The 12,784-nt window shown below is 35.7% G+C and overlaps 1 protein-coding gene across 2 annotated transcripts in view; it reads left to right on the top strand.

Annotated features, from left to right (window-relative positions):
• The first annotated feature begins 3,600 nt into the window (after positions 1-3,600).
• bace2 (beta-secretase 2) overlaps positions 3,601-12,784 on the top strand; it is a 38,348-nt gene continuing 29,164 nt past the window's right edge. The window contains exons 1-2 of one of the 2 annotated variants that reach the window (XM_052576141.1): positions 3,601-4,115; positions 10,352-10,440. In XM_052576141.1, the coding sequence (XP_052432101.1) occupies positions 3,840-4,115; positions 10,352-10,440 (365 nt within the window). In that variant the 5' untranslated portion in view covers positions 3,601-3,839. Of the gene's footprint in view, positions 4,116-10,351; positions 10,441-11,981; positions 12,020-12,784 lie in introns of those variants that run through there. The other variant, XM_052576142.1, reaches the window with a different exon arrangement.

Below are 12,784 nucleotides of genomic sequence, written 5' to 3' on the forward strand. Positions count from 1 at the left end.
CAAATTGTGAAACTCGTGTATTAAATAAATGTTATGCACACAGATTTAAGTAGTTAGAAGTCTTTGGTTCTTTTTTTTTTTTTGGCTTACATTTAACAAAAACCCACCAATTCACTATCACAACAAATTAGAATATGGTGACATGCCAATCAGCTAATCAACTCAAGACAACTGCAAAGGTTTCCTGAGTCCTCAAAATGGTCTCTCGGTTTGGTAGCTCATAGAACAAGTTGCTTGAAGTCCAGTGTTTCCACAGTCTGTGATGATTTGGGGTAAAATGTCATCTACTGGTGTTGGTACATTGTGTTTTTTGGAAACCAAAGTCACTGCACCCATTTACCAAGAAATTTTGGAGCACTTTCTGAAGATGCTGATTTAATTTTCCAGCAGGATTTAGCACCCGCCCACACTAAATTGGTATTGTCAAGAAGAAAATGAGAAACAAGAGACCAAAGAAATGCAGATGAGCTGAAGGCCACTGTCAAAGAAACCTGGCCTTCCATAACACCTCAGCAGTGCCACAAACTGATCACCTCCATGCCACGCTGAATTGAGCCAATAATTAAAGCAAAAAGAGCCCCTACAAAGTATTGAGTACATGTACAGTAAATTAACATACTTTCCAGAAGGCCAACAATTCACTAAAAACTATTCTTGGTCTTATGAAGTATTCTAATTTGTTGAGATAGTCAATTAATGGGTTTTGTTAAATGTGAGCCAAAATCATCACAATTAAAAGAACCAAAGACTTCTAACTACTTCAGTCTGTGTGCATTGAATTTATTTAATACACAATTTTCACAATTTAAGTTGAATTACTTAAATTAACTTTTCCACTATATTCTAATTTATTGAAATGCACCTGTACATCACCACAACATAACTTTGGTCACCAGATTACATCGCAATTATGTAACCGTTACCTATTTTTGTTAGCTGGGATATCAGATAAAACACCTTTTGTGTCCCATGGTAAACAAAGTAAACATTGCATAACAAGTAAAGGTTAAACGATTGCAGAAATGTTATTTATTTTAAGGGTTTAAAGTGAAGTCTTGTTTAACATTATGTAGGCCTAAATCACACAGAACAGAATAAAATGCTATAATTTCATATTAAGTTTTATTCTTTATGAATGGCATGGCATTAGCTTTGAAAAAATGGCGGTGTGCACGCTGAATGCCAGATGAGTGGCTGTGATTTGACTCTTGGAGGTAAATACGTTTTATTTGTTGTGTTGGATGTAACACTTTTTAAATGCAGGATATTTGGTATAATCATGTGCCTTCAAATATTTTGTGCAGACAGCAATGATGGTTTGTGCCAGCTTTGGAAAACAGCTGTCATGGCTGTTGTTAGGTATGTGACAATTATTTTATATAATACTTTTTAAAAGTGTGATATTTTGTTTAATCATGTGCATTTACATTTTTCGTGAAGACGGGAATGATGGTTTGTGCCAGAGTTGGAAAACTGTTTTCTTAGCTGGTATTGGTATGTGATATATATGGTTAAATTGTATGTTTGTTTTATATTGTGATGTATTTAAATGTATTGAAATGTGTATTTTTGTATTTATGTTATTTGATGTGTGGTGTTTAAAAAATTATTTTGAATGTTCTAGCAAAATAATGAGGGTGTCTCTTTTGGCCTGTGTCACTATTTGGAACTACAATTTAAATCCAATGTAAAGTATTGCACATTTGCACATATTATACTGAGGTGTGTTTATCCCTTCTGATATCAACTTACTACCAGCTAAGCCTATTTATGTTTAAGAACGTTTGTCGAGTTGTTGATGAACAATGGTTACATGGATGATTTGAGTAGAGAAATCTATTGCTTGTCATAGATAGGCGTAACATGCATACGAATTAGCACAAGATCACGTTATTATTTTCTAGTCAACTGGATGTGTTGTCCTGTTGCTCATAGACTCCTCTTTAAAAACATAACTAGTGAGAGTTTAGCAGTTACTAATGATAAATCTTAAAACATGCTTTTAGCAAAAACATCGCCTGATTCAATTTAGCAGTTACACAAGTAATGAACACTGGAGACAGGAAACAACATAAAACGAGTTGTACATTTTCAGATGACTGTGATGAATTAACCAATTAGTACATGCAAAACAGAGAGAAGTTAGAAAAAGGAAAAAGTATAAGGGGAGAGGATAAAGCTTCAGACTCAACATTTAATATACGGTAGGCCTATACTATATTTACATCTTTTAAGTTCTGTTTAAAGAGGTCATGACATGGATTTTTTATAGTGATTTTAATATGTTTTATATAAGTTTTAATAAAGTACACTGAACTCAAACTAAAAAGTACATTTGAGAGAAATTTTGTATTGTTTTAATAATTATGGTAGGGTTTTGGAAAGTCCTCTGTCACAGGAAATGCACTTGCAATTGGAACTGAATCTCTGCTTTAATAACCCACAAATTATGCAGCATCAGCTGCAAACTAAATGGCCCAGTCTGGGACAGGATGGAAATGAAGCTTGTGGACAGGTCATTACCACACGCCCCATTCCCCCCTCCTTCTCCCCCCTTAATCCCAGATTGTCCAACTCCTCTTCCCTGCCTGTAATTACACAATATCCAATATCACCATGCAAGATGCCAACAGATGCACCGCGTCTAAGACAAGCATTATGGACTTAGAGATGCTTCAGTAATTCGGTCAGCTCAAGGCGTGGAGATTATTCTATTGAGGAACGTGTTCAGGTCTTAGGTCGAGCGGCAGATATGTACAGCAGGTGGTCAGTTTCAGGGAGGACACGGCATGAGAAGAGAGCATATGCTGTTAATAACCCTAATTAAATATTAGGCTTTAATCTAAAATATGAAACACCTCACTCAAATTAATAAAGATAAATACACTTATCGTCTGTGGTCACAAGTTTTAACTGGAATGCTTTTTATTTCGAGTTTATTTTTAAATGTATTTTATATTAAGTTTATTTTTACAGTAAATATTTTAATATTTTTTCTTGTTTTTCAAAACGATTATGATGACTAAATTCCACCAAATATAAAATGCTACATAACCCACCATCTCTGCACACAAAGGTGTTTGAAGGTACTGTTAAAATAGCAGTGGTTCTGTGAAAGATGGGCGTTGTCATATAAGGAGAATTTAGCTCTGAGAGTTTTTTTGGTCTTGCCTCTCAAGTCTCGTTCCAATCAGGGTTCGGCGAAGATTACGAAGCAATTTTCCAGTAAAGGAGATTTGGAGAGTTAGCCTGCTCACTCCGATAATCTCCCTCATTACCGCACAGTTTGTTCGGCGGGGGTTCGGTGTGGGAGCGGTAAACTATGCCCTCATCTGATTATCAATGGTACTGCAAGACGATAGGCTAAATGTAAAGATATTTATGGTAAGCCTATATAGACACACAGAGTCAAAACCAACCAAATATATTTTATTTTATTTTAGACATATTGATTTGACTGTAGGCCTATATACACATGGCACCTGCTGCAAAACAAAAGTCGAATTAATTGTTTTCAACAACTTTTAAACTACTGGGTTATTTATTCAAGCTTTTGAGACGCAACTCAGTATCTATCCCTCTCCCGCGCCTCTGGCCCTCGTTAAACACTGGAATGTTTGGATATGCTCGTCATATCCGTCATATGCTCCTTCAGGAAGTTATGAATCGAACACATTACACACATACTTCATATCCCGGAGGCGTCTGTCTGGTTCACATACTCTCTGCCGAAGATTATTCCTATAACTAATAATGAGAATGGAACTATCAGTGAAAGAGTTCTGCACTTTGAAGCGAAGCTGAGTGTTGTCGGTCTGGTCAACGTAAAGTTTGGCGAGATGCTGCTCTACGGGCTTCTGCTACTTTCTCTTTCCTTCTGGACGTCTCATGCAGTGTTTAAAATACCTTTGAAAATGTTTGCGGGGAAATTCAACGCGTCCGTGCAGCTGGACCTCGGGGCTTTGAGAAAGAATCAAAGCGCAGTGGAGAGTGGACTTTCCCTGGCATCGGATCCAGCTGGGATTGTCAACTTCCTAGATATGATCAATAATTTAAAAGGAGACTCTGGTAGGGGATATTACATGGAGATGGTTATTGGGACTCCGGGACAAACGGTATGACATTTATTTTTTTTTTTTTTTTTTTTCTAGCATTTTTCCTTTTGTAGGCCTAGCGTTACATGAAGTGACATGTTTTGTAACGGTACATTTATTAATTGTGTAACTGTCTCCAGTTAATGTTACATCGGAACTTTTAAATAGGCATATTTAAACCAGATTCTGCATTATACAGTGGCCTTACAAGTCGCACGAACAAGTGGATGTCGTTGCGTTAGATTAGATAAACATCAAATCAGCCATTGTTTGTTTTAAAGTGAGATGACAGAAGCATGCATGCACGCACGCACACACACACACAAAAAAAGGTTTCACAACATCATGTGTGCTACATTTTAGATAGACTGTTCTGTTTGTCAGACACTAGTGAAGAATATCTGTTGTGTTGAACTAGCTACAACCTTAGTTACTTTGCAAGAAATACCTGTACAAATTTGAGCAGATATGACCACTAATTACCTCCCATTCGTCCAATAAAATTACTTTGGGACAAGTAAGAGATTGAGTTAAGAGTTAAGTTACTATAATTCTGAGAGAAAATGTGTTATATTTTATAAAATGAAAATGACATTTTGACATTCGTAAGTGTGGCTTAAGCATTCACATACATTTAGGGCCACTACATGCTTCAAATGGTTTGCCCTTTACGGTCTTGTTAAAAACTCAGCTGATTTCTGATCAGCTGTTAAACATCAGAGTAGATGGGTACTGTAGGCTAGGGCTGATCTCAAAGCAGCGTTTCAGTTTTGAAGAGCATATAAGTTCAAGAAGCATGTGATGTGAAAGTCTCTGTGAGATGCCTTGGGCGCAGGATGGAGCCCAAAGAGCCTTTGATCTTTGTGCTGAGAATATGTAAGAGCCGACTCACATGGGTTCACATGACAGCGGGCCCCTCAATGAGAGCAGCTGACTCAGATCAGGGCCTAAAGCAGATGCGTGGGGCCACTTGTGTGTACAGACTTTATAGTCAGTTGGGATTGCTGTTATTAATTTCTTTCTTTTTTTAATCAAAAATCCTGCAAAGCTCCAAGTGTTTCATTTTCATTTTAGATGTATTAAAAAAAAAGTCCATTTGTAGGACAGTTGAAGTTAATCTCACAATCTATTTAGTTGAACTGTACCGCAACGTCCCGATTATTTCCACAAAATAGTTAAAAATGCAGTCTAACCTGGCTAATAAATTCTACTAGGATAAAAGAAAAAATATTCAGATTATACAGTCTCTCCTCTTGATTGCTGGATAACAGCAGGGAAAGCACAATATTGGCGATACAACCGAGAGATCGTTGTTACATTTCTTATCTCTTCCTCTTTAGGTGTAGCAGAAGGTATGTTGAAAGAAACCGTTCCACTTTGAGTTACACAAGGCATATTTGTGCATTCAAAACTATGAACAGTACAGAACAACATGTACAACGGGCTTCTTATCTAATTCAAATAACTTCTGATTTAGGCCTAGCCCACTTCCAGTTTTAGCTGGAGTCAGATAAAAAATAATTTTGAGGTTGATAACGGTGATTATGATAGCTTGTACCAATTATTAATTCATAAACATCATTAGGCTTACACTTTGCACAACATGATATTTTACAAAATGATCTAACCAGTTCATCTTGTCTGCACGTTGGTTGCACTACATGATTTTAATTTGGCCCACGTTTATATATATATATATATATATATATATATATATATATATATATATATATATATATATATATATATATATATATATATATATTTTTTTTTTTAGCCTAATAATCAAAGCAGTGAAGCAGTTTTGTTAAAAAATTTTAAAGGTCTAATATAAAAGTTTATATATAGCCATACTTCTAGAATTTTATTCTTTTAATGAGGCTTTTTATTGTATCATGTTGTGTCAGTGCATCACCTTGACTTTTTTCAAAAAAAAAAAAAAAAAAAATTATATATATATATATATATATATATATATATATATATATATATATATATATATATATATATATATATATATATATATATATATATATATATATAATGTTTCAGTTTCCTAATGCTAAAAATGAAGATTTAACCAAAGCAAACACCACTACCCAAATTCTGTTTATAAATTGATGCATTAAAATCTCATTGTGATGTAGAAGCATTTTAAACCCCTGCTATAACTGTAATTGCATTCCTCTCTTTAGAAAATGGAGCTTGAATTTTAGTGATCATAATTCATCATGTGGCCCGTCTCTCTGGAAATATTATAATGAAATCTGCAGTGTCATTGAACATCATGTTTATTCTCTCAACTCATCACAATTGAATGAGTAAGGTGAACTGTGAGAGGCCAGGATCGTCCCGCATCCTCTGCGAATATGTAATTAAGGGTACTCATGTTAATTGAGGCGCTCTTTCTAAACGAGCCACTAATTGCGGAATCTGTCGTATGTGCGGAGGCGTCGGACTGGAGTGGCTCACATCTGCTAATTGGTACAAACAGGTAGCAGATGCGTTCCCAGTGACAGAGCGCCTGCCAATTAGCTAAGCCACCTCGATAGGGGTGATTAGAGCCCGCTTCCCCAGCAGAGGAGCCGTGGGAGCGCAGTGAGGAGTACATGGAGCGACAAGCACAGGGAAGGGGCCAGATCCTTGGAACCAAAGGGAGTATGTGTGTTCCAGGGGCCCTGTTGTGGACAGACTTCATGTTTACTGGAAGCTGGCATGGATGGAGTTTTCGTACCAGACAGGAAGTGGTAGGAAAGTGTCCTTATTGTATCCTCCAAACTTAGTAGTGGCAAGGCAAGCATTACTGTTGGTTTCATTTCTTAAAAAAAATAATTACAACAGCAATGATAATTTGCGCTGTAGGATTTTTAATTGAATAACCACAAACACTTTCTGCATTTCCCCACTGAAGACTGTGATTGTAGCCGTGTGGCAAACAGCGGTTGTACTTTGTGCTGTTTGTCTGAAAATTTGTGCTTAATAATTGTCTTGAGTTAAAGCCGGCAAGAAATGAGGAATTACACAAAATAACTGGCAATGTATTTGGAAAAGTCTCAAGTTCAACACCTTAAGAAGATTATTCCTTTTTATATTCTTTCACACCCTGCTAAAACAAGGTCTATGCTTGGAATAAATATTCTGTTAAAGCTTGGAATAACCATTCATTCTATTTCTGCAATACTTTACAAAGCAGACATGTTATTAACCACTGCTTGTTCTAATCAGTTTACTTATTAATGTGAATAACCATGATTTGTAATGTTTAACCTTATATATATAACTTATTATATAACTTTAAACAAATTAAAGGCAACTAAAATGTTTCTTAACTAACTACATTTTTGCACTTTCAAAAGTAAGTTTACTTTAAAGTACAGTTTTTGCTATTCTAAGTATGCTTATTTTAATGTGTTGATTAAAATAAAGCGCATGTAAAGCACTGCATTGTATTTACCTGTAGTTTGTTATTTGATGCATTTAAAGTTAATGTAAGCTATTTTAAATGTTCTAATTTGCAAGTGCCTCATTACAAATGTGTTACAAATATATTCCAATACATGACATACAAGTTTCAATTACTGAATTATCATCAGTATACTTTTGGCAGTACACTTTATCCATTTCAAAGACGGCGTAAGTAATTCTGTAAATAATTTAATTCATAATAAAAATATAATAAAATAAGATATTGCATTTATTAACTAATTTACAAAGTAATTGCATTTAACATAAATGTAAATAACATGGAATTAAGGGTCCAAAAACATTGCATCTATTATATTAATTATAGGATTTTTCATTAAAAGTATGCTAAAATATACTTCAAGGAAGTGTTTGCCTTCTCCTGTATAAACAGCTGATCATTATCATTAGTGACGTGTGCATAATGTGCAAATTTCCTGTATGCTGGATTACCTGTTGCATTTGCTATTACACCAGAGCACTTGGTCCTGTATGGGATACATGTGGAATGCCTTGTGCTTGACTTGACCTTACACATCCTGGTAATGCTGAACAAACAGATAATAGAAACCATGATTTCCTTTTTGACTCATTATTTATGATTATGAAGTGTTACAGTTTTATAGATATTTAATGTAAAGTAGAATTAAAAGTCTTTCTCACTTTTTCTCCTCTTGAAAAGAGATCATTACTTAATAACAACTCAAGATGTTCCATAATGTTTAATTCAAATACGGCATTAAAATGTGTTCCTAAGAGTTTAAGTGATTTTAAATGAAGCTGTTAGGATCAGTGCAGTGGAGCAGATCTGTGTGTCTATTATGATGGCGTTAACGATGAGAAATGCCCATAATGGCCTCTTTGGCAACTGGGTGAGATGGCACAGCTCTGTTATCTCATTAGTTCCCCCTCGTTGAACCAGCGCTCCAACAACATTATTCCAACTGCTGTGACCGTCTGGCAAACAGAAACATATGCATGGAGAGACTAAATTGGAGGGCTCTGTGCCAGCAGGGTTTGATGGTATTTAGGTGGTTGGCATTTAGGTATAAAGATATAAATAAACGTAAAAAAATATCATAGTTGTTTGCAAATACTTTTGGTGCTCTGAAAATTTCTCATCTTCAATTTGTAATTTAACCTAAGCTAAGATACATGGGTTTTGACATTTTATGCCTTTTTATTTATATTTATAAAAAGGTGGCTTTAGAAGTGCATGTATTGTTTGTTTTTTCCATATAACTGAACATACACAAAATGACCAAAACTATATGTGGAAATATACAGTATTTTTAATTAATGGATTTGATTTTTTTCAGTTACTTCTGTTTTTTCTGTCAGTTTTTAATGCTACAACATAAAATGACATTCAAGAGATCTGGGTGCTTTCAGCTGTATTGCGGCAGCTTGGAAAGGGCTTTTTTTCTGTTCCAGCATGACAATACCTCTGTGCACATGAGTCTGAAAGAACCTGACTGGCCAGCAAAAAAGCATTGACCTGAACCCCTTTCAATACATTCAGGATCAAATGAAATGGGACCAAATCACAGCATGTTTTAACATCTAGTGAAAGACCCAGATGACTATAAGCTATTATTGCTATTGATAAATCTGATAAAATTTTAATGCTACAGGATGTGACATAAGAGTTCTTACATGGAGATAACACCTGTAGGAATTACATTGCTAATGTGTAACAAAATTTATTTTTTTATTCCACCTAATAAAGCAGTGCAAATAATTTTGACAATTGGTACAGGAGCTAGACATTTCTGCTTTTAAAGCGCCAGCATTTGCCCTTTTGACTTTCATTAAAAGTACATAACTGTAAATTTTATTTATTGTAGCTTAGGGATGTTGTTTATTTTCTGTAGTAATCAAAAGCACTTCACGGATGATCATAAGCTGTATTAATGCAGAGTATTCCTCTGAAACTATTTCCAACTAATCTAATGCCTAAAAAGTGACCTATCATTTATGGTGTTTTCACATATAGTTTGATTAAAGGAACCAAACCCATTTCACTTAAAGTGAACCAGAAAGGGAACCAGCCGAAAGTGACCTCAGTCCTTTTGGTGTTCACAATATAGTGGACTCAAAAGAGAACCCAGTTATTTTCTTGGTCCTCTTCATTACTGAAGTGATTTCAGACCAGTTCTCGTTCACACCTTCAGAGGCGATCTGAGTACGGTTCACTTTTGGGTGATTTTAGGGGGGTATGAGATCACTCTCATATATGAGCTGAACTGCTCCGAGAGCATTTGCAGCGCTCAAATGATAAATAATTCAAACGATTCAAATATTATGTTGTCATTTATCTAATCTACGGCTAACTGTGCACTAAATTATTTAATGCATCTTTCACTAAGTATTCTTGTCATGACAACCACCTGACATGCTGGGGAGATCTTGAATTTTGCCCGCTTTAAATCAGACACAAAAATGAATAGTGCAGTAAGATCACATAGATTTGAATGCATGAATTATTGATTTGAATTAATTATCGAGTGATTGATAGAGAGATTAAAGTTATGTGAACTGTGTCTCATTCTGCAAAAGCCAAGCTGTGAATTTTGTTACTAAAAAACATCAATTTTACCCCCTAGCAGCTGAGAAATCTAATGTATTGATTCAGTATTGAATCTACTATATTAATAGCAGCATTCACAATTTAAAAGTGTCCAAGCTATATTAACTTTATACATTATATTCCCTTATAATTTTAACTTTGACTGAAAAAAAAAAAACGTATTCCTTAATAACCCTTAAAGTCATATTGTTTTCTGTCTTTGCAGTTTAACATCCTGGTTGATACTGGAAGCAGCAACTTTGCTGTAGCTGCAGCACAACATCCCTACATCACACACTACTATAACAGAGCACTGTAAGATCAAATCCCTACATCACACACTACTATAACAGAGCACTGTAAGATTAAATCCCTACATCACACACTACTATAACAGAGCACTGTGAGATCACATCCCTACATCACACACTACTATTACAGAGCAATCCAAGATCACATCCCTACATCTCACACTACTATAAAAGAGCAATATAAGATCACATCCCTACATCACACACACACACACTACTATAACAGAGCACCGTAAGATCACATCCCTACTGTACATCACACACACACACTACTATAACAGAGCACTATAAGATCAATTCCCTACATCACACACTACTATAAGAGAGCACTGTAAGATCACATCTCTACATCAGTAACTACTATAATAGAGCACTTAAGGACAAATCCCTACAATACACAAACTACTATAACAGAGCACTGTAAGATCACATCCCTACAACACACACTTCTATAACAGAGCACTGTGAGATCACATCCCTACATCACACACTACTATAACATAGCACTGTACGATCACATCCCTGCATCATGCACTACTATAACAGAGCACTGCAAGATCACATCCCTACATCTCACACTACTATAAAAGAGCAATATAAGATCACATCCCTACATCACACACACACACACTACTATAACAGAGCACCGTAAGATCACATCCCTACTGTACATCACACACACACACACTACTATAACAGAGCACTATAAGATCAATTCCCTACATCACACACTACTATAAGAGAGCACTGTAAGATCACATCTCTACATCAGTAACTACTATAATAGAGCACTTAAGATCACATCCCTACATCATGCACTACTATTAAAGAGCACTGTAAGATCACACCCCTGCATCACACACACACACACTACTATAACGGAGCACTGTAAGATCACATCCCTACATTGCGCACTACTATAAGAGAGCACTGTAAGATCACATCCCTACATCACACACACTAATATAACAGAGCAATGTAAGATCAATTCCCTACATTACACAAACTACTATAACAGCACCGTAAGATCACATCCCTATATCACGCACTACTATAATAGAGCACTTAAGGTCAAATCCCTAAAATACACACACTACAATAAGAGCACTGTAAGAGCAATTCCCTAAATTACACAAACTGCTATAACAGAGCACTGCAAGATCACATTCCTACATCATACACTACTATAAGAGAGCACTGTATGATCAATTCCCTACATTATACACACTACAATAAGAGCACTGTAAGAGCAATTCCCTAAATTACACAAACTGCTATAACAGAGTACTGTAAGATCACATCCCTACATCACACACTACTATAATAGAGCACATGAGGTCAATTCCCTACATTACACAAACTACTATAACAGAGCACTGTAAGATCACATCCCTGCATCATGCACTTCTATAACAGAGCACTGTAAGATTACATAACTACATTACACACTACTATAACAGAGCACTGCAAGATCACATTCCTGCGTCATGCACTACTATAAGAGAGCACTGATCAATTCCCTACATTACACAAACTGCTATAACAGAGTACTGTAAGATCATGCACTTCTATAACAGAGCACTGTAAGATCACATCACTACATCACGCACTACTATAATAGAGCACATAAGGTCAATTCCCTACATCACGCACTACTATGACAGAACACTTTAAGATCAGTTCCCTACATTACACAAACTACAATAACCGAGCACTGTAAGATCAGTTTCCTACTTTACACAAACTGCTATAACAGAGTACTGTAAGATCACATCCCTACACTACACACACTACAATAACCGAGCACTGTAAGATCAGTTCCCTACTTTACACAAACTGCTATAACAGAGTACTGTAAGATCACATCCCTACATCATGCACTACTATAACAGAGCACTGTAAGATCACATCCCTACATCATGCACTACTATAACAGAGCACTGTAAGATCACATCCCTACACTACACACACTACAATGACAGAGCACTGTAATATCACATCCCTACATCACGCACTTCTATAACAAAGCACTGTAAGATCACATCCCTTCATTGCACACTACTATAAAAGAGCACTGTAAGATCCCATCCCTACATTATATCTTTAGTTACCCTACTGTAACAGAGTATTGTAAGATAAAATCCGACCGCTAAAACAAAGCATTGTAAGATCACATCCTTACATCTCATTTTACTACAAAAAAGCAATCTAACATCAAAACACACATCACCATTACATCAAATTCTTTCATAAAAGAGCATCCAGAAAAAAATACATTCACTTTATTCCAGTTGTTTAATGTGTGCCAGTGAGTAATGTTTGTAAGTTCAGCAGTCCATTAGTAATGG

Source organism: Carassius gibelio, chromosome B15 (assembly GCF_023724105.1).
Source record: "Carassius gibelio isolate Cgi1373 ecotype wild population from Czech Republic chromosome B15, carGib1.2-hapl.c, whole genome shotgun sequence".
Taxonomy (NCBI): Eukaryota; Metazoa; Chordata; class Actinopteri; order Cypriniformes; family Cyprinidae; genus Carassius; species Carassius gibelio.